General features: G+C 40.0%; 1 protein-coding gene and 1 long non-coding RNA gene across 2 annotated transcripts in view; one reads left to right on the forward strand and one right to left on the reverse strand.

The window, feature by feature from the left end:
- DSG2 (desmoglein 2) overlaps positions 1-6,807 on the reverse strand; it is a 47,545-nt gene extending 40,738 nt beyond the window's left edge. The window contains exon 1 of the mRNA XM_073898368.1: positions 6,591-6,807. Within this exon, the coding sequence (XP_073754469.1) occupies positions 6,591-6,629 (39 nt within the window). The 5' untranslated portion in view covers positions 6,630-6,807. The remainder of the gene's footprint in view (positions 1-6,590) is intronic.
- The window catches only part of LOC141373745 (uncharacterized), a 147,157-nt gene continuing 132,336 nt past the window's right edge, over positions 6,730-21,550 (forward strand). The window contains exons 1-2 of the long non-coding RNA XR_012380063.1: positions 6,730-6,854; positions 14,725-14,819. This is a non-coding gene — a long non-coding RNA (uncharacterized lncRNA). The remainder of the gene's footprint in view (positions 6,855-14,724; positions 14,820-21,550) is intronic.

A 21,550-nucleotide genomic window follows, 5' to 3' on the forward strand; every position in this document is an offset into this window, starting at 1 on the left:
TATATATAGCCATCTATTTTAAGTTGGTGGTCACTTAAGTTTGAATGCTTTCTAAAAGCACATTTTTGCCCCTGCCCCTCACGTTTCATGTTTTTTGTTTTTTTTAAAAGATTTTATTTATTTATTTGACAGAGAGAGACACAGCGAGAGAGGGAACACAAGCAGGGGGAGTGGGAGAGGGAGAAGCAGGCTTCCGGCAGAGCAGGGAGCCCGATGCGGGGCTCGATCCCAGGACGCTGGGATCATGACCTGAGCTGAAGGCAGACGCTTAACCACTGAGCCACCCAGGCGCCCCTCACGTTTTATGTTTTTGATGTGATATTTATACATCTTATTTTGTGCCTTCCTTAACTAATTATTATAGATATGGTTGATTTTACTAGCCTTAACCTCTCCTACCTATCTTGTTGCGGTTCCTTTTTGTGGAGGCTCTGTTGACCTAATTTCTAGGTCCCCTTCACAGGGGATTATTCCATATACAGTCGTAGATTTGTTGTGTCTGTGGGAGGAGGTGAGATCAGGATCTCCCTACACTGCCATATGAACCCTCTTCCTAGTTTTATTTTATTTTATTTTTTAGTTTGCATAGTAGGGGACTTGAAAGAATAACGTGTAGTTTAGAAGAGGGGGAATTTGAACTCTCTTCTCATCTCATCTCTACCCAAATCCACCCTCTCATTCTCCAGTCAGCCAGGTTACACCAACTTGAATGATGAAAATAATTCCCACGAAGGTATAATTTTGATGTGAGACCGAGAAGTGTTCAGCACAGAGGAGGAGCTCAACAGTATTAGTCGAATGAATGAACGCATAAAGGCTTAATCAGCCAGAGAGATATTTGCAATTTCAAAAGAGAATAGAGATAAGTAAGATGAATCCCTAATTAGAACCTCTCACTATTTGTCTATCACCATTTCTCAATAGGGGTGCTATTGGCATTTCCAATAAGAAAAAATATTAATGCGTGGCCAATTCTTCTTGAAGGTTCTGAAGAATGCTGGAGGCTTACCATCCCTGGATTTGAGGTATTAAATACCAGTACAATCCTGGGTCTTGTGACAACCAAAACGCACCTTTCAAACCCCGGCCCCCCAACATTTTCTTGAGAACCATTGCTCCCAAACCAACCCTCCTGCCAAGCTGCACCCTCCCTCCCCTGTACTCTCTGTACTTTTCTGCCTGTCTTTGATCACAACATCCCAAATTCTGGAACATCTCCTTTTTAAAAAAAAAAAAAAAAGGAGGAAAAAATTGTTCCTAATCGGTCAACTACTATCACTTCTTTCTTGACCCTTTCCTGACCAATTCAACCAAAATTCATCTTTTTATTTTCTTAATGATTCGAATACTTCCCTAAAAATGCTTACTTGTTAATTAGCTTTTTGTGGCTTCCACTGGTATCAAGAAGGCTGCACTGATCTTTCTGCATGGATTTTGGCTCACATTCTATGTTCCAGCTACAATGAAGTCCTTCACTTCTTCCAAAGAACCACATACCCTTGTTTTCAGGCCTTTGCATATAGTCTTTTCTCTACCTAGAACATTCTTCTCCCTCCTCTTCATATCAACTTCTCACTAATTTATAATTATTCTCAGATCTTGGCTGGGATGTTCAGTGTTGGAGCTCCTTCTGTAGGCTCCATAGTATTATTTGTTCTTTTATCATTACTCTTCTTACTATAACCCAATTGGAATTTAGACATTTACTTGTTTACTAGACCATAAACACCATGAGGGCAGAACATGTCAGGCTTTTTCATGGTCTCCCAATGTCTAGTATGTTGTTTAAAATTCAGCAAGGCGTTACTATAAACAGTGGTCCTATACGGTTAGTTTCTACATAGTTTTTCTTGTGAGTATTACCATATTACCATTAGACTATGGTATAAATCCTGCTGTTCTAGCTTCTTTTACTTTAATCACTAAGCTTTGCATATAATAAAAATCTCAATAATTTTTAGTAATTTGAAATAAAAATAGTACAATGTCATATGTGGTATACATTTGATAGTTTAAGATAAACTTAACTAAGAAAACAATCTCTTATATATAGACTATATGCTTGAAAAGTGTTATTCAGCTTTTAAAATCTGTGGCTTTGGAAAAAGCTGTGATTAAGAAATGCTCAATTTGATCTAAAGCTCATTTATGACTTCAATTAAGGTTTCTGATTTTTCTATAATTTGGCGGTTTAAAAAATACCAATCCCTATTCATTGTGTAATTTTTTTCATATAAATATTTGTATGCTTCATTCATGAATAAACTGTTTTGTAAAATTTAGACCAGTAATTCTCACTCTTATAGCTGTCTGATAATTAGATTAACTGCAAAGTTTCTATCAATACATATTTCTGGACCTCAACTGTGGGGATTTTAATTTAGCTCATTAAGTATGTCTAGGATTGGGGAGAATTTAGCCCAAATGAATGTGCATACCTTTTTGTACAGTACTTCCCTCTAAGTTTCTTATTAAAGAAACTTGTTAAGAGTTGACATTTTCCCATAACCTATTAATTTTTAGAAACAAAAGCAAATGTGAAAGCATACGTTTTTAAAATTCCTGCACTGATTACTCTTATAAGCTTCAATATTTATCATCTAATTTATACTAGAATTTACTCTAAATTCTATCATCCAGTTGTATATTAAAACATCAAGCATAACTCCAATGTTATTGATAATTTGTAGATAGTTGAACCTATTTGTTAGGGGTTGCACTGTGTCTCCCAAAAGAAAATATGATGAAGTCCTAACCCCCAATGTCTCAGAATGTAACCTTATTTGGAAATAGGGTCTTTGTGGATTTAACCAAGTTGAGGCCATTAGTGTGAGCCCTAATCCATTACGACCAGTGTCTTTATAAAAAGGGGAAATTTGGACATAGACTCAGGCATGTGGGGAGGTAAGATGATAAGAAGAGACATAGGAAGAATGTGGTGTGAAGTTGGAGGACAGCAGCGAGGCATCTCAAAAGCAAGGAATGCCAGAAATAGTTGGCGAACCGCCAAACACTAGGAAGAGGCAAGGAAGGAAACCTACAGATTTCAGAGGGAATATATAGCCCTGCTGATGCCTTGATTTCAGACTTCTAACATCTAGAACTGTGAGACAATACATTTCTAGTGTTTGAAGCCACCCAATTTTTGGTACTTTGTTACAGCAGCCCTAGCAAACTAATACACCAGTAAATGTAACTGTTCATAATACAATTTGTTATCACTGAATCCTTAAAATGTAGTTTGGTTTTTAAAAACAAGCTTACTTAGTCAAAGGCAAAACGGAGGCAACCATCAGAAAATATACCCCCCCCCCCGCCAAGTGCCCTCTTTAGCAGTCTGGTGAAGCCTATGGACCCTTTCTCAAAATAATATTTTGAAATTTATAAAAGAAAAAAAAACAATGGATTATGAATGAATTCCATTACATTGAAATAGTCAGAATTTAAGAAACACCAATTTGTGATGCAGTGATATCATGTACTTCATTATCAACACATTAATAATAAGATTTAGAAGTCTATTAGTGATGAGAACAAATGGTATTTTCAGATAACTGTAGTATGATGTGACAACATTTGTGACAAAGTCACAGGTACTGCTAATTCTAAGGCAGTGTCTTTTCTTGCACTCAGAATTTAAAGAAATGCTAAATTTCAGATAGAGATTAGTAAACACAGATATGTAATTTATTCCCAGCCATGTCCAAGGACCCTCTGAATTCTATCTGTGGAGCATTTGGTAGTTGGTGGATCCCAGGTAAAAAACTTTTGAAGAGGAAAGATTGTCATGAAATTGTTTTGTTTTCCATTTTGTGTGGGTGCCACGCAGTATCTCCTTTCTTGTGTGTCTCCCCCAACTGCAGAGGAAGGCTGAAGACCACAGGTCATAGACTCCCTTGCAGCTAAAGTTCTAACCGTGATTTAGGTTCAATCAATCAGCATTTACATAAGTTCTGAAAGAAGGAAGTGAACTGGAAGCTATATGTATGCTGGCGAGCCTAGTATGTAGGACGCAGTTGGGTCTTTGCAGCAATCTTATTACTGTTCTAGTGTCCACCACTAGATTACTGGGTGCCAAGAGGCAGGGTCCTGGTACATTTAGTTGGCAGGCATCCTGGTAAATGTGGCATGGTTCTGGACCTGGCAGCAAAAGTAGCATCCAGATCATGGCAATTTCTACATTGTGGGATTGGCAGTGTGGGTTTCTGATCAAAGGAGAGACAGCAGCTCCCTAAGTGCTTGGGTTTGGCTGTGTGGCTTGGAAGTCATTACTGACAACTCAAAATGAAGTCTGTTTCCTCAATCCTTCCTATAGTTATGGAATCAACTTAATGCCCTGAAATATAGCCCTTCTTGCTTTAACTAGCTAGAATGAATTCTGTTATTTGCAAGTGAACTCTGACCCGTGCAGAATACAGTTTATATTCCCTTCTATAAAAGACCCATTTCCTCAAGAACTCCTGATAGATGAGTTGCTTTCCATTATTTACCAGAGTATACTTTCAACTTCAAACACCCGGGGGGTGGGGGGTGGGCAAAATGGTAAACTGTCTACTGTTCTTTGACCAAAGATAAACATACTCAAATTTATACCACAAAAAGCATAATAGAAAATACAAAGAATAGCCTAGAATCTGTTCCGGTTTAGTTAGTTATAATCACTTCATAAAGAAGTCAGTTATTGCCTGATAGAGTAAAAATACTGGATTGGTAAAATAGAAAATATGCATAAATTATTAGCTATTTCTCCATAAATATAAGTGACTTGGCCTGCTTGTTATACCATTTGAGAATTAAGAAGATTCTTTTCCTATGTGAAAACAATTTAATATTTAACCCTCAAAGTAAGCCAGGTGTTGTTAGCTTGGTATTCAACTTAGCCAGGAGGTATCACAATGAGGGAATAGTTCCTCTATTATTCTGGAGGCCAGAAAGAAAATCCTAAATTGTCATAGAAAAGTTTTATTAACAAAATGAACTTGACTGAAAATACCTCAATGACTTCAGCAAAATGAAATTGATAAACAGAGCATGAAAGTGAATTGGTGTGCCAAAGGTCTGGAGGTCTTAATTATGCTGTTCCAAGTGAGAGTTCACTAAAATCCCTAGACTGGATTAGTCATTTTTTTTTTCCTGTGATATACACACATACACAAAACAGGAAAAAAATTAACATAATTAACTAATATTAATACTATGTAAATATAGTAATATAAAAATAGATACGTATTTTTTTCCCTCCTCCATTGCAACTCTGGGAGAGAGAAGGTACTCTTCCGGAAGTTAGAACTTTTATTGTTTATTTATTTTTAAAAGATTTTATTTATTTATTTGAGAGAAAGCGGGGAGAGAGAGAGAGTGCGAGAGCATGAGCAGGGGGAGCGGCAGGAAGAGGGAGAAGCAGACTCCCCGCTCAGCAGGGAGCCTGACTAGGGGTTCGATCCCAGGGTCTTGGGATCAAGACCCGAGCCCAAGGCAGACGCTTAACCTACCGAGTCACGCAGGCGCCCGGGAAGTTATAACTTTTAATATAGGGAAAGAAGTTGTGTGGTTTTTTAAAAAATTTTACCATTATATAAGAAAACTGAGTATGATTTTGTATCTAATCTCTCCGAACATATGTTTAGGTCTCAGGAAGGTGAACCCGCACTTACATCAGGGTAGTAACTGTCACTTTATCAAAACCCATTTAGCAAAACCCCATAAGCCAGATACATTTCTTAATCATGTGCAATTCCTTTAACAAACAGAAAGCAAAGATACTTAAAAATCCAATCCGAGCACTGAAACCAAGAATAAGAAATGCAGCTTTAGACACCCAACATTATTTTCCAGCGGTTCAAGCCCTTTTCGTTAATAACGTCCGAAAAGCCAGTTTGACTGTGGCTCCGCACTTTTTCTGTCACCTTTTAAAATGAAAAAAATCTTCAAACTATTACATATGTTCATTAACTTTAACACCCGGAAACAGCTTTAGAACACCAATTTTGTGAACTTTAAGTTAAAACTATCTTTATGTGGGTGATTTTGACAGTAATGTGGCTTTAACACACAAAAAAGTAAACTCTGTAAAATTTTTACTTTTTTTTTTTAAAACCTATTTTTAGCCCTTTGTTGCTGTCTAAGAATAAAGGCGTTTCTCCGGTTTCTCCGGTTCACTGCCGCGGACCGGATCGTGGAGAACTGCCCCGAACCTGCAGGAAGGCACGGCTGCTGCCTCTCCCGCCTCCATGTTGCCGGTCGGAGGGCGAAGGCAGCGAACAAAGCCCCAATCTCCAGGAAAGGTGCTCCGCGCTCCGGGCCCACGACACCCACGGATCACAGCCAGAAAAGGCGCTAGGGCCGGAGTGTGGCGGCCAGAAGAGTAGCACTGCAGGCAGGTTCCCACACGCCCGCCAGCGGGCTTTTCCAAAGCCTCGGGGTTCGAGCTCGCCACAGCCTGCCCAGCCCTTCCCCACCTCGCGGCCCCAAAAAGGAGCGCCCCGCGCGGAGCTCTGTTCAGGCGGAGGCGGGCAGGTCGCGGCGGGAGCCGGGCGCCCGCCCGCGCCCGCGTCTGCCTGGGGCTCCGCGTCCCCGCAGCCCGCACTTACCAGGAGAAGCAGCGCGGCACCCTCCGCTCTCCGCGCCATCGCGCCCCCGCCGCCGCCGCGCCCTCGCCTCGGGCCGCTCGCCCTGCTCGGCACCCCGGCTCCCCCGCGTCCCCGCTAGCGCGCGTCCCCGGCCCCGCCCCGGAGCACCCGCCCCGAGGGCCACTCTCCGCGGCCGCCGCGCCGCTGTGCGCGGGGGCGCGGTGCCAGGTGCGGCCGCCGCGAGAAAAATGGAACCGGGAGCCCGCCCGAGCTGCTGGCGCTGAGGTGGGAATTCCTCGCAGGAGGAAGGCGCGCGGTGGACTCCCGCCCCTCGTCGCTCACGCACCTGGGACCGTGACGTCCCTGGGCTGGGGACTTTGGGTGGCAGGCCCCGCCCCGCCGTCCTCTCCTTCCTCGTCCCGTCCTCTCAGGAGAGTGGCCGGGACTAGGGAGGTTCTGGGTCACCCGGCGGGGACTCGGCCTGAGCAGCGCGGGCCGCCGGGGCCCGGCCCAAGGGCAAAACCTCGTCCTCCGCAGCGACACCTGCGGTGTCCAGCGAGCGCCGCCCCGGCCGCCCGAGGCCGCTCAGCGGTCCAGCGCTTTGTGAATGTGCGCGGGCCCGGAGCTCAGGTGGCGCCGAGGAGACTGTGGCGCGGGCACCTGCGTCCTCACTGCAGCCAGGGCTGCCTGGGGCCTGCTTTCAGGGAGCTCGGGTTCTGGAGCAGGGTTTAGGTGGCTGGCTCTGTGAAGGCTTCTTGCTTCGCCCCAGTGCCCCTGCATTGCTTTCAACAGGTTTGCAGTTTATCTGGTTAAGGGAGAAACAGAAAAATCAGAGATGATCTAAAGGGACATTGTTTGACTCCTTGTTAACTAGACACAGCTAGGAGAATATTCTAGGGCTGTTAAGGGGAAGATAGATTCTTCGATATGATACACAAAATCTCTTACACAAAGAATAACTAGAGGTCAGAATCCTTGCTCCAGTGGTTACTGGCTCTGTGACCTGGACAACTTTTCTGTGCCTTAGTTCCAGATCTGTTTAATGGGATTAATAGCACCCAACACATAAGGCTGTTGTCTTATGATTAAACCAGAAAATCCATGTGAAGCCTTCTGTGGTGTTTAGTACATCAGGTTCAATAAATGTAGTTGTTAGTAGTATAATTATTATTGCAAGTGTAAATGTTAAGTTGAGCCCTTCTTGAAAAACAGAGACACTGGAATCAGCACCAGGTTAGGAAACTTCTAAGAAAGGTTAACTATTGATGTTGGAGTAGTGGAAGAGCCTATAAAGTGTAAAGGGTCGGTATGCTGCTAGAAAGAGAAGTTTAGCATTCAATTTGAACACAATAGCAGAGTTCCTTCTGTGGTCAAAAGGGCCCTCTTGTTCCTCTCCCAGTTTATCCTACCCTTCTCTCCCCAGCTCTGATCTTGCCAATTTTTCAGATCCGGTACTGTTGGCATCTCCTCTTCAGTCCCTTTCTTCCCTAGCTGCCAAGGACCACTCCCTCTTTGAGTGGAGAGAACCACATTCTCCTCTATTTGGTTAGGGCTTAACTGCTGAGTGACTTGTCTTCATAGTATTATTTAAGTGTTAGTGATTAAGTAAGCAGAGGACTAAGTATCTAGGAAGAGTGTTTAGTTGTCTGCTGCGTTTCCAGTGCCTAGAACAGTGCTGAGTACCAGGGAGGCTCTTAAGCGTTGGATGCATAATTAAATCAGGAGAGAAGTTTGTCTTCTAGTTTCTATTCCTTTCTCTTGAGCTAGATGTGGATGGTAGCACCTTGGTGATAATTCTCATTCCCCATCACTCTGGGAAAACTCCTAAATGAGCAAGGCAGGCTTTACCAAAACACTTTTACAAATCAACCCTAGAGACTGTATATAAGTCCTACCTAAAATTAGTGCTCTTGCACCTGAGACCTATAGGCAAGTATTTATGCCTCACTATCAAGAGTTTGGTTTCTGTTTAGTAATGAACATAATTGTAGCTTCCAGAATGAGAAATAGCTAAGAAATTTTATTTCTGTTGGATTGTTCATCTCCCCCAGAGGCTGACGAAGTCAGTTTCAGTATTGCATTCTTTTGTAAGACATTTATTCCAAGGCTTTGAGAGAAGGTGTCAATACCTGCATTATCCAGTACCATAGTATGTCATTCCTGAAATCATTCCCCTTTAAAAATTCTGAAACTTATGACTCAGTGAGTTGAAGGCATTTGTTGAGAGTCAGATGAAACACAGCTAGTTCTCTAGCTCCTGATTTCTTTCTCCTGGCATGAGAGTAAATCTATTTCATAAATCTCTGTACACAGGAACAAATACCGTTACCAACGAAGCACTTGATTGCCTTAAAATGAATTGAGTGTTAACAAGATGTGAAAGATTTCACGTACAGGGTTTCCCCCTAAATTAGTTGAACATTATGGTAAATATACTTTTCTTAAAACATGTACTTATAAAAAACAGCAAAAACATGTGCTTACAATGTATCAGTTTGAATTATATTTTGTGCAAATAATTACCTTTAATGTCTAGATATATTCAAAATACCTACCTGAGTTATGTTTCCCACAATACTTTGCTTTACACATACACACAGACAAGAATAAGCTTCAAGTGATTGGCTTATTAGAGTCATCTCTTAATATTATCTACAACATAAAAATTTTGTAAAAACAAAAATTAATGTGTCCTTTATTTACTATCATTGGCTCTTTACTCCCGACACATTCCAGCATCAAATAACACTTTATGCATCAACAGTTCTTGGAAAATAGTTTGATAGATGGCTGACCCTTTAAATCCATTGAAAATCCCAATGAGTGTATGAGAATGTCAAAGGGATGAGAGCTAAATCAGGTGATTTCTGATTTCTAAATCATAATGTATGGCCATTACAACGTACAAAATGGTCCTTATGGTCAAGACGTTTACTTATAGAACATCTTAGATGTTCTATAAGGGTATGTAGGTAAAGAAAAAATATGAGATACTTCTACATGATGTGAAAAGCGCAGTAAAAGAAGGAATCTCTTCTGGTGTAGCTCCACTCATTTATTCCTTCATTTATTCAACATTTAGTTTGTCCCTGTTCGCCAAACATTTCATTTGCATTTTATTGGGAATACAAAGATAAATATTTCTTCATCCCAAGAAACAAAAATAGGTACTCATGAAATAATTACAGAACTTATAAAGTATTATAAACACAGTGGTAGAACTATATGCAGGCTATAATGAAAACCTAGGATTTGCAGAGTCCCTAATTCACACTGAGGACCATGATATTAGAGAAGGCTTTCAGTAGGGACTATGGGGGTGGTGTGGTGACCTGATTCTTTTTTTTTTTTAAAGATTTTATTTATTTATTTGAGAGAGAGAGAGTGAGAGACAGAGAGCACGAGAGGGAAGAGGGTCAGAGGGAGAAGCAGACTCCCCGCCAAGCAGGGAGCCCTATGCGGTCCTCGATCCCGGGACTCCAGGATCATGACCTGAGCCGAAGGCAGTCGCTTAACCAACTGAGCCACCCAGGCGCCCCATGGTGACCTGATTCTTAAAAGATGAGTAATTGTGAAGGAGACACTGAACCCACCAGGACAGAGTAACTCAAAACATAGACACTATTGGTGGAGAGTCAGGGGCTTCAGATTTCTGTGAAGAAAGCATTCTTTTAATCACATTAACACAAACAGGGGAGTCAGAAATAAAAGCTTTTTTTTTTCCCCAGTGAAAATTGTATGAGATATTAGAGCAATATCCAATTAGAAAAGTCTAGCAAGTAGTTTGAAATGAGAAGGAAAACACAATTGCAGGTAGATTTAGGAGGCAGAAACAGTCACCTAATTTTCTTTCTTTCTCCATCCATTTCTTATTGTCTGCCCCCCTGTTAAATGCTTATGGCTTTTGAGTTCTTTCCTTTCCTTCCTTTCTTCTTACTTGGTACTGAGGTGATTCTGTGGGCACTCTCTTAGTGCAAGCTTTCTCTCCTGAGCTTCAAACATGGGAATATTACCATTTGGATATTTCATGGGGACCTCAAAGTACCATAATAATTTTGTAGGGATGTCAAACTAACGTACAAAAAAGATTTCTGCAGTCCCTCTACACCTGTCCAATTCAAGCTTACAGCTTCCTCATATGCCTCTCACATGGCTTGTCAACTTGGCCACCCAAGCCAAGAACATGAGAGTCATTCTCAATTCAACTTTTTCCATACTCTCCCATCTCCAGTTAGTTACCTTTCCCTTCATTCTCTGTGGTTCTGTTTGAAATGATTCATACAACCTTTGTAGCAGCAATCACATTGTGGCTAATGGTGATTTCATCCATATCTGCTGCTCCACCCATTTCTCTTTCTCAAGACTGTTAGCACTTAGAAAGCAGAGACCATATCATATTTATAGTGGGCCCCAGCCCCTCATGTTCAGCAAATATTTGATGATCAATAAGATTTGTTGAACTGAGCCCACACACAGAAGGAACTGATTATAAGTAAAAAGCAGTATTATAAGGGAAGGTGTTTGAAATATGCACTGTGGATGAATTAATGATGGATCTGGTAAAAAAATGTTGATCTGGGATTGTGTATGTGTGTGTGTGATGCACATGCGTACATGCATGCACACATATACATACACATGTGTTGCTCTGTGTATGTGTGTTTCCCCTAACCACACTGCAGCTCAAGAACAGGAGAAGGATGGCTTACGGTGATGTGAGTTAGGGTTGCAGAGTGGCCTGGCTGATAGTTAAGAGGTGTGTCAGTATACACATAGAACTGAGTGTGGCACGAGGGGATGGACAGGATGAAGCTGGAGGAGTTTAGGGGCCAGTTGAGAAGACAGTGTACTACATTGGGTATGGAGAAATGGGAGCTAGGGAAGGAGCCCTGGTCCTTTTCCATGGAAGCCAAGGCATCTTGGCACTGGAGTCGGGATGTTGAGATTCTCATGGACTTTCCAGTTAGATGGATCAAGAGCCACACCCACCTTGGGCAGTGAGAGAGGAGAACTGGCTGACTTGGGATGGAGGATGGCTTTACTGCCTTCCTGAACTAGAATTTATAGAGTAATAATCCAAGCCTAGCAGACTGCAAGCCCTGTGGTCTAGCACAGAGGAGCCAGCACGTCCTTAATGAACAGTCACCACACTGGGGCAGTAGCAGTCAGCCCTGGGAGCACAGCTGCAGGCACCCGCACTCCGAGAGAGGGAGGGAGCCCCATGCAGTGAGTCACAGTGTCTAGCTGAGCTGTTCCCCACACACTCCTCCCTGTGCGTCAATATACGGGAACTGGCTGTTTGGATGTAAAGTCCCCGAACCAAATGGCTGAAGGAGAGGCTTACCATTGTTCACAGGGCAGAGGAGAATTAGTGGGGGGATGCTACAATCGCAAAAATACTATTTGGTTCAGCTCAGAAACCAAAATTGTCTACTCTTGGGTCTAAGTAGAGTACTGATGACATTTTAAGAGATTTTTTTTTGAAATGAATCACACTAGTTTTAAAATGTGATAGGACTATAATAATGCTGGATCACAGTGCGCCCAAAGCAGCAGTGTCTAGCCTCAGCAAGCCTCTGGGGTCCCATCAGATGCCCCTCCCTCCCAATGACTAATGTCTGGAATCCTTTAGCTGGAGGTCCCCTTAGCTGTTACATGCATCATACTGGGAGGGTGGCATGTTAGTCTCTTATCAGTCATTTATGCCATAGCAGATACCACAGATTGGCCAGGCATGCTCCACCTCGGAGACTTTGCGCTCTCTGTTCCTTTTCCCTAGCAGGTTCTGTTCTAGACATGTACAATGTTTACTCCCTCACTCTTCATTTTTGTGCCCCTCAAATATTACCTTATCAGTGAGGCTTTCTCTGAACACTCACTTACAAATCAAATTACTCCCACCCCCAGAGCTTCCCATGTCCCTTCCTTGTTTCATTTTTCTTTCTGGCACATCACAATTTAAAAGACTATGCCTCTATGTGTTATCTGTTGTCATTTACTAGAACGTAAACTTCATGAGGGCTGGGGGTTTTCTCTGTGAACTGCTGTGTATCCAGCACCTAGAACTTTGCCTGAGCCTTTGTAGGTCTTCAGTAAATATTAGTTGAATGCATGAATGAATGAGTAAGTGCATACATCTTCAAGGATATTTTGGAGGCTAGGGTGTGGGTGTGCGCACGCGTGTGTGGCTGCGCCTTTAAAGTGAGAGTAAAGGGGAACAAACGAGACAATTATATTCGTGGAAGGATTCAGTAAATGTCTCCAAACTAAGGTGGACAAAAATCACTTTCCCTCACCCTTTTATTAAGGATGGGCCTTGCTAAGGCTGGCTGAACAGCGTAAAGTGGAGTTCAGAGGCCAGTGGAGAACACTGCTGTGTTAAGACTCCCTTTCTTGCAGGGGGGACAAAGTGCAAAACCATAAACCATATGGAAAGTCTCTTTCCTTCTGGAAGTGAACAAAGCAAGCATTCATTACCAGGAATGTGACACTTGGGAATGTTGATTTTATCTACCCAACTACATTTTCTGTTTTTTTTTTAAGTAGGCTCCACACCCATTGTGGGGCTTGACCTCAGAACCTTGAGATCAAGAGTTGCATGCTCTACCTACTGAGCCAGCCAAGTGCCCCCCAACTACAGTTTCTGAAAAAAAAAAAAATTTCAGAATAAGTTTCTGGCCTTGGTTTTTACCCTAGGATTTGTTTATGGGAATTCTTGGAAAGATAAGGAAAATAGCAGTGGCTGGGGACGTTGTTAACAGGAGCTCTGGACTGGAATCCATCCCCAGCATGACAGGACTTGCTGGGCTTACAGGCAGGCATGGGAGTGTTTACTGAGGGTGTCAGGCAGAAACCATCACGCTGACTCAATGTGACTAATGAGCCGACGGAGATACAGAGAAAAAACCCTCAGAAGACAAAAAAGGAGTATTGGTTTCTTGGCAGTTGTTTCATTCATTTGCACGTAGACAAGGGACGTTCTTATGTGTAAGGAAAAAGTGAAAGAGAAGTGATTCAGTAGTTTTGGAGAGCAAACTTGGAAGTGTAACAATGGTTGTTAAAGATCTTTCAAAATAATTTGGAGTGATAATTATACTTTAGTAGAGAGAAGCAGAATCTCAAAAACAGTGAACGATTTTCATTTTAAAGAAAAAACAAGGATTCGAGGAAATGAAATCACTCATTTTAGATACCTTTCAGAATTCATCTTGGTGGTGGTGGTTTTTTATTTCAGTACCATACTGGTCGATGTAGTAATCTGCTAATAATCAAGCTCTGTAATTTTTGAGTGGTTTACTTGTTAAAATGATTAGAGCACATTTAAAGTTATTCAATAATGATGTTACTTACTTGCATTTTGACATCCATCTCGAGTGGAGAGAGTTGATTCCAGCTGGGAAGGCCAGTGCAGCATCAAGGTGATCTTGTCCAGGATGTGAGCTTGTGAATGTCATCTGTCACACGTGTCATGGAGAAAAAAAATAGGGGGAAACCACTATTTTGGAACACGTTTACATGAGCTGTGCTGACTAAAAGTTATAACGTTGTTACTCTTGAGTCCCAAATTAGATATTGTGAATGGCAGATTATATATGTGTAGTAACTTTACTTTTGTAACAAAAATAATCAAAAATCTCTTAATATGATAAATAATAATTTAGTTAACTCAGTTACATCTATTACATAACCAGGGAATTGGAGAGTTGAAGCAGTCTTTCAGATATAAGAAAAGAGATTCAAAATGTCTCTAGTGCCTGAGCATTTTAGGAAGATGTTTGTTTTTAAACCTGTTTTGTTTGAGCTGTACATTTTTTTTTGATTTTTGTTTTTGTTTTGGCAGTAGACCGAATTTGAATTTCATGTCCCTCTCTAGTTCCCACTTAGAGATTTTATTAGACAGAAATATGTTCAAATGCTAAGCAAACCAGTTAAGCAAAACGTTGATACAAAGAAGGCAATGGGAAAAAAAATTGCTCTTGATAATTTAGCTTTAAATATCATAGTGACCCTTACTAGCTTCTCTAAGGACATTTGTGGTTAAAGATATTTTTTTAATTCATAATGATCATTATGAACATTAATATATACCTTGAAAGCAGACCTCTTGTTTGACTAGGCAATTGTCTGCTAATTTACTATGACTTTTTTTTTTCAGGTGGACCTCTCAACTTTTACTGAAATAATATCTGAATGATGTCGTACCTTTGGGGGAAGTCACACCCATTTCATGTAAAATCAGCTACAATAGAGGTAAGTCAGTCAACAAAGACTTCTTGTGACTAATACTTCTCTGGGTATGAAAGAGGAAGAGAGTGCATCATCATACTTCTTTCTTAATTTTAGAATTAGAGCATTCATCTGAAGTAATCACAACATTTGATGACAAGTCAACAAATTAAGCAGAGCAGTATTACAGGGAAAACTTAAGAGGTGAACAAAGTAAAACCCATGTGAAAGCTCATGTAAAGAATTGCTTCATGGTTCATAAAAGTGCCATTGTGAGTTGCCATTGTTTGGCACTGTGGGAGAATCAGTCTACATGTTGGAATTTTCAATAGTTGGAATCTTAAGTCTACAGAGTATGGTTTATGTTCTTTATACCTTAGATTTTTCACCTCAGGAGTATGGATAAGCTGTCTGAAACAAACAAAAAAGTCAGAGGAAGATTGTGGCTTCTAGGTTTTCAGGAATAATAAGATGGTGGGACTTCTATGGAGCATGTCATTTACTTTCATTTCTTAGAGACTGGATGCGTTAGGTCAGTTCATCAGAATGTGAAACCCGAGTCCCAGGTATGTTCTGTGGCTCTACATGGACAGATACCAAATATGTGATTTGAGGGACATTGGAAAGTGTCTATGCTTAAAACACCTCACCTCCTGACCTGTGACCTAATGATAATGGACTATCACTTTGTTTTCTAAGTGAACAGATAACCTAAGTATTGAAGATATATACTCCAAGGAGCAATAATACAGTGTTTCTGTGATTTATATTTTATCTTGAATTAACTTATCAAAACAATTTAAAAACCTATCAACTCATTATGGTCAGCTTTTTAAAGGAAGCAGGAAGCATATCGTGTTCTAGAAATAAGGTAAAAAAACATGCAAAGGAAAAGAAAAATTTCATTTCCTTCCATTTTATGTTGGGTCAGCTATTTTTTTGCAAATAAATCTCTTTTTCACATGGCTAGCGACTTGGCACCGTATATCATAGAAACTGAATGTAAAGTGTGGTCTCTTTTGTGTGTGTAGTAATTGCTTTTCTATTGGCATTACCTAGCAAATGGATACTACTGGAGGTTGGGTTAAGAGCATCATTCCTTTCATGCTAATTTTCAAGTAACTTATTTTCCCCAAAGCCACCTGGCTGCCCTATTTTACTTGGTGGAAATGATGTAATTAGAACTCTTAGGCGGCAGCTGGGGGGCTCAGTCGTTTAAGCATCCAACTCTGGATCTCAGCTCAGGTCTTGATCTCAGGGTCAAGCCCTGCGTTGGGCTCCGTGCTGGGTGTGGCAACTACTTAAAAAAAATAGAACTCTTAGGGAAAAAAGCCCTCCACTCTGCCTTTTTCCAAGGAAGTGCAACTGAAAAATTATAATCATCTGGTGATCCTCATCATTTTGGCTACATAAGATAACAATTTGATATGAATGGATTCATCTCTCTTTGCTTGTGTGTTCAGAGGAGTTTCAGTGTGGAGTGGCCTAGACAGGACAAGCCTTGTGAATGAGGCAGAAGATTAGTGAAAAAGAAATAGAGTGGCATTTTGGAGTTGCAGGAAGAGAATTAACCTAGTCAATTCCTCACTCTACCCTTGATCAACAAGTTGCTTTTCAGCTTGTTTGAACATCTGCAAAGCAAGGCTTTAGATCAGATAATATAGATATTTTGAGTTTGTATGGTTTCAATACTTTGTATGTCAGTACTCTTAACTTTGAGTTCATTTTGAAGATTTAAATTATAATGATAAAAACAGTAAAAAATAACAATCTTCATGAGCACTTATTATGTCCTAAGTGCATGCTTGTAACCTCTTTTAAGAAACCTCATGATATAGGTAAGGATTGTTATTTCCATAATAATAGTCCAGAGAGGTGCAAAGAGGTTAAGTAACTTGCCCAAGGACACACAGCTAGTAAGTGGTGAAGCTGGGGTTTGAACTCAACTAGTTTGTCTTCAAAGCTTGAACTCTTTAACTGTTAACTTAAAACACACAACTAAAAAAAGCAAACCACATTAAAAGATTCAAATTTATCTTTTGTTAATCATTAAGACATAATACAATTATTTTGATTGACTAATAGATGGAATGACATTTTATAATGTTCTCATAGGCCCTTGAGTAGTAACTTTGATTTTGTGCGAAGTTTAGCAGGTTTTCTTTGCCCGACAACTCGATGCTTCCTATCAAAATATTCAACAACATCTCCTGACTTGTTCTTTCAGTGGAGACATCCTTTCCTAGCCAGAATTGGCAGAAGTAGCAATAGCATGCATTGGCTTGTTCTGGAGGCTCGGGTGTGAAATAGGGTTGCATAGAGTAGAAGAGCTTCTATCATTTTGGCAGCAAATGTCTTTGTTGTTGGTTTGTCTCTTTGAAAGAATTTCCAAAGACCAGTACAACAGACCCTTCTGTTGCAGGGTCCAAGAAAATGTAAGGGGGAAGAGTGGCAAGTTAGAAAATCAACTTCTGTTTCAACTGTAGCAGCCATAACTTATGAGGAAAAATTCATAGCAATTTATAACAGCTGAGAGGAGGAGGGAAGACGCAGGAAGAAATATTGTCGGGAACTTATTAGGCTGAGTGTTTATTACATATTAATTTTTTTGTCATATAAGAAGTTGTACATAATGAATGTGTATAACTTGATGAGTTTGGAGGTAAGTATACACCTATGAAACCATCACAACAGTCTATGCCATGAACCTATTCATCCCCTCTAAAAGTTTTCTCCCTCTCTCTTATTATTATGGTTATTAGTGACAAGAACACTTAACATGAGATTTACCCTCTTAGCAAAGTTTAGGTATACAATACAGTATTGCTAACTGTCAGTTCTGTGCTATACAGTAGATCTCTAGGACTTATTCATCTTGTCTAAATGAAACGTTGTGCTCTTTGACTAATCCTTCCACTTCCTATGACACAGTTTTCCACTGATCTAAAGTTGTGGATGTCAGCCCTGGATGAGAATAAAGAGTTTGGTCAAACAAGGTCTTTTCATTATGCCTTACTGAAGAAAGTTGGGTAGAAAATTTAGGTGAGTCTGTTCTTTTTAATAATAAATCTAGAGAGCAGACTCTGCATGCAGAAACTTTGTATCTGCAACATAAACCAAGCATCAGTGTCTGGTCCATGAAGTGTCTGAAGAAGGAAAGACACTCCTTCAGCTACACCAAGCTACTTGCTTACCTGAGGCGCACACACGCATGTGCGTGTGTGTGCGTTTTACCTCCAGGTTAGGACCACAAAAATCTTACTATCAACATAGTCAGTTGGACATGGGAAGACATGACTGAAGTTAATCTCACTTTTTGTGTTTAAATACTCATTTTTGACTTAGTGACAATGCCTTTTTGCAGGGGTAGAAACCATATCATTATCCCATTTAAATAAATACAAGATTACCTGATTCTGTGCTGCTTTTATAATTAAGAGAGTTTTTTGCAATCCTCTCTTGGTTATGAAAGAATATAAATACTTCCTCTGCCTTCTGAAGAAATGAGGACATACATATTCTTTCAATCTCAGTGTTTTGCTTATATTAGAATTTGCCGCTCTGTGTTTTCACACAACTTTTACTGTTTGCTAATTTAATAAGGACAAATTCAGCACACAGAAAACATCAGAGATGTTCCAAGGCATAAATTTAAAAATATGATGGCACTTCATGGAATAAAAGTGGAGAGGGAGATAGTGTTGAGGAGTAAAATAGTGTAGTTGTTCAAATGTGTTGTTTTCCACAAATCATGAAAACATTGAGGTGGAAAGACCCATTTAAAAAATATGAAATGGAATAAAACAAAAAGCAGGGTCTTAGATACAGAGAACAGACTGGTGATTGCCAAAGGTGGGGCATGGGAGCTGGGGAAAATGGGGGAAAGGGGTCAAAAGGTACAAACTTACAGTTATAAATAAGTCATGGGGATATGATGTACAACACGGTCACTGTAGTTAATAATACTGAATTGCATATTTGAAAGTTGTGAAGAGGTAGATATTACAAGTACTTATCACATGAAAAAAATTTTTTTGTATCTATGGTGATGGATGTTACCTAGACTTACTGTGGTGATCATTTCACAATATATATTAATATTGAATCAAAATCTCTCTATATAAAGTTATTTTTATATCTAGCTACATGTCACACATAACTTCTTTTACATAGTGTGCTATCAAAGTAATCCTTCAGGAGTTTACCAGAAAAGAGATTCCATGACTTTCAGGTAGTTTGTTTTTCTTATTAAATGTGAAAGAGATGCCATTGTGCCCTGAAAAATAACCTCACATATACTTCAAAATAGCAGCAAATCATATATTTGCATTCTTTCTATCTATTCCTCTGTCTCTACCTTTTTATCTGTATCTCCTAATCCTAGCTATATATAGAAATATATAGATTGCCCTGTCCTCTATGCCCAAATAGATATATTTGCCTACAATGTACTGCTTCTTGAATCTTTAGAATTATATCTAGATTTCTAGTCTTTTAAAAATTATTCTCATTGTTTTCTTTGTATTTCTTCCAATTTTTCATGCTCTACTCAAGTCTTAGAGCTGAAAGCAAGCAGATTATTTTGACAGAGTAATAATATGTATTATTATTACTGAATAACTATAGATAAACCTTTACATTTGTGTCACTTTACTGAATGACCTTGAGGGAGTAATTTGCTTCTTTGGGTCTCTGTTTTCCTGACTATAATCAGGGTTACTGTAAGAATTAAATAAGAATATGTAGCGAACTGTCTTGGCCACCTGGTAGGGCTTTACCAGTGTCTAGTTTCTTCCTGCTCTGGTAACTGTATCCATTTGCACTTGTTCTTTTAGACCATCATTTTCTTGAGTTTTAATTGTATCTCCATTGTGTTTAGATTTTTCTGTTTTGCATTTGTTAAAAAGAAGGCCTATGTATAAAAGAAAAAGCAAGTAAAGGCACCAACCTTGAAGGGTCCATGTCTTTGTCACCGAGGGATCAGGCAGAGCAGAAGGAATCTCAGTATTCACTGTGGAAAACGTGTTGCTTCTGGCACCTGGAAATCAGTTATCTTCCTTTCTTTATCAGTTATCCCCCTTACTTAAAAATGATCTCAGACTGTGCTGTCGAACAAGTATCAAACCATATAATCTCTGATTCAGAGTTACTTTTTGTAGACCCAGTAAAGGAGTGCAGAAAAAGCTGAATTGCCAAAAACAAGAAGGGAAGATCCTTAACGTTTACTTGCTTCTTAATCGTTAGTTGCATTGAAGCTTGTCAGTTGAGTGTGTTTTTTTCACACTCTTCCTTGATTTTTGAAAGTTAAGGTACATTGATCTTGCTGTTTTTATTCTTCAAACTTTATATAAATCAGAGAATCAGGTGATATTTTTGGAATTTACCTACAGGGAGGGGCTTCATTTTTCCTGGAGTTGATTTGGAACATCAGAGTCAAGCCTCCCACTTTTCTTCACTCAATATCCACTCTAATCCAGTTTCTGCTCCTCATACAGCAGATCCAAGTTGAATTGTTTAAATCCAAATTTAAAGAATGAGGAAGGTCAGCCAAGGCAAGATTTGAAGTTCCAAAGGGACTTTTTGTGGCATCCCTTTAAAGGAAGACGTAAAAAAAAAAAAAGGCGTTTACTGGGAGACAGACCCAGGCTGGGGGCACATTTTTCATCATGTTAGGCTAACAACCTTACCTTCTCTTTACTCCAATTTTGCTCTCTGAGGCGTCATAGCGTGTCAGAACTTTTGCCTGAAAGATCATTCCAAACTACCAAACAAATAATAAATGAGTTAAAGCATCTAGTTAATAAAAGCCTGCCCTGACCTCATCTAGCACCTCATCCAGCACTATTCCACCTGAACAAGAGATCTGGAGTCCCCAGGTATTTCCTTCCTGCCTGGGAGGATGGACAAAAGGTATCGGCTAGAAAAAAATGTAAAATACTGATAAAAATACATATGTAAGTCAGTTTCTTACCTTATATTTCTTAGTAACTATTAATTATAGAGAGTAGTTCACCTTTTACTAAATGGTTAAGAAGTACTCCTAAGTTTGTTGCCAAACAGTTTTATTACAACAGTGTTACACTGTTAAAGTTTTAGTGTATATTGTTTAAAATTTATAATACATCCAGTAAAAAGACAGTTTTAAACTTTTTTTTTGCTTAAAACACTTTTTATTTTTGGTGAAAAAATACAGATACATTTTTGCTTTGAATTTACTTTTACGTGGCAAATCAATGTGAGGTCCTCCTAGACAAGATGAATCTATTTTCATTTTAAAACACATTTAATTTCAATTTTTCCCTTACAGAGCCTTTACTGCGATGACATAGTTTCCTCTGTAGTTTGGTAAGGCAGAAAATTCCCATTTCATGATAAGTTGGGTTTTTAGAGGCAATGCCAAAATACTTTGAGGATCCTGAAGACACTTTTGAACTTGAAATAAGGATTATTATGATTATTAATGTAATTCTCATGAATCACAGAGGCACAAATCAACCATGTGTGATCCAGACCCCAGAGCAAGCTTCCAGTGAGGAGAGGTCTCAGTGGTAATAGCAAGGCAACTTCCTTAGGACCTGGCAGCTGCTTCCTGGGGTCTAATTCCCCTCACCTCAAGCTGGGCACACTGCAGGTGTTGTTGAAACAGCGGGCTTGTCTTGAAAGAACAGATTGCCTGCACTTCTTGGCCATCCTAGCACATACCTTCCTGGTAGTCATGGCGCCAGGGAGAGGGAAGGATGTTAGATGTAGGGACA

Source organism: Callorhinus ursinus, unplaced genomic scaffold, assembly GCF_003265705.2.
Source record: "Callorhinus ursinus isolate GAN/ISIS: 27379988/994484 unplaced genomic scaffold, GSC_fseal_2.0 scaffold11, whole genome shotgun sequence".
NCBI lineage: Eukaryota > Metazoa > Chordata > Mammalia > Carnivora > Otariidae > Callorhinus > Callorhinus ursinus.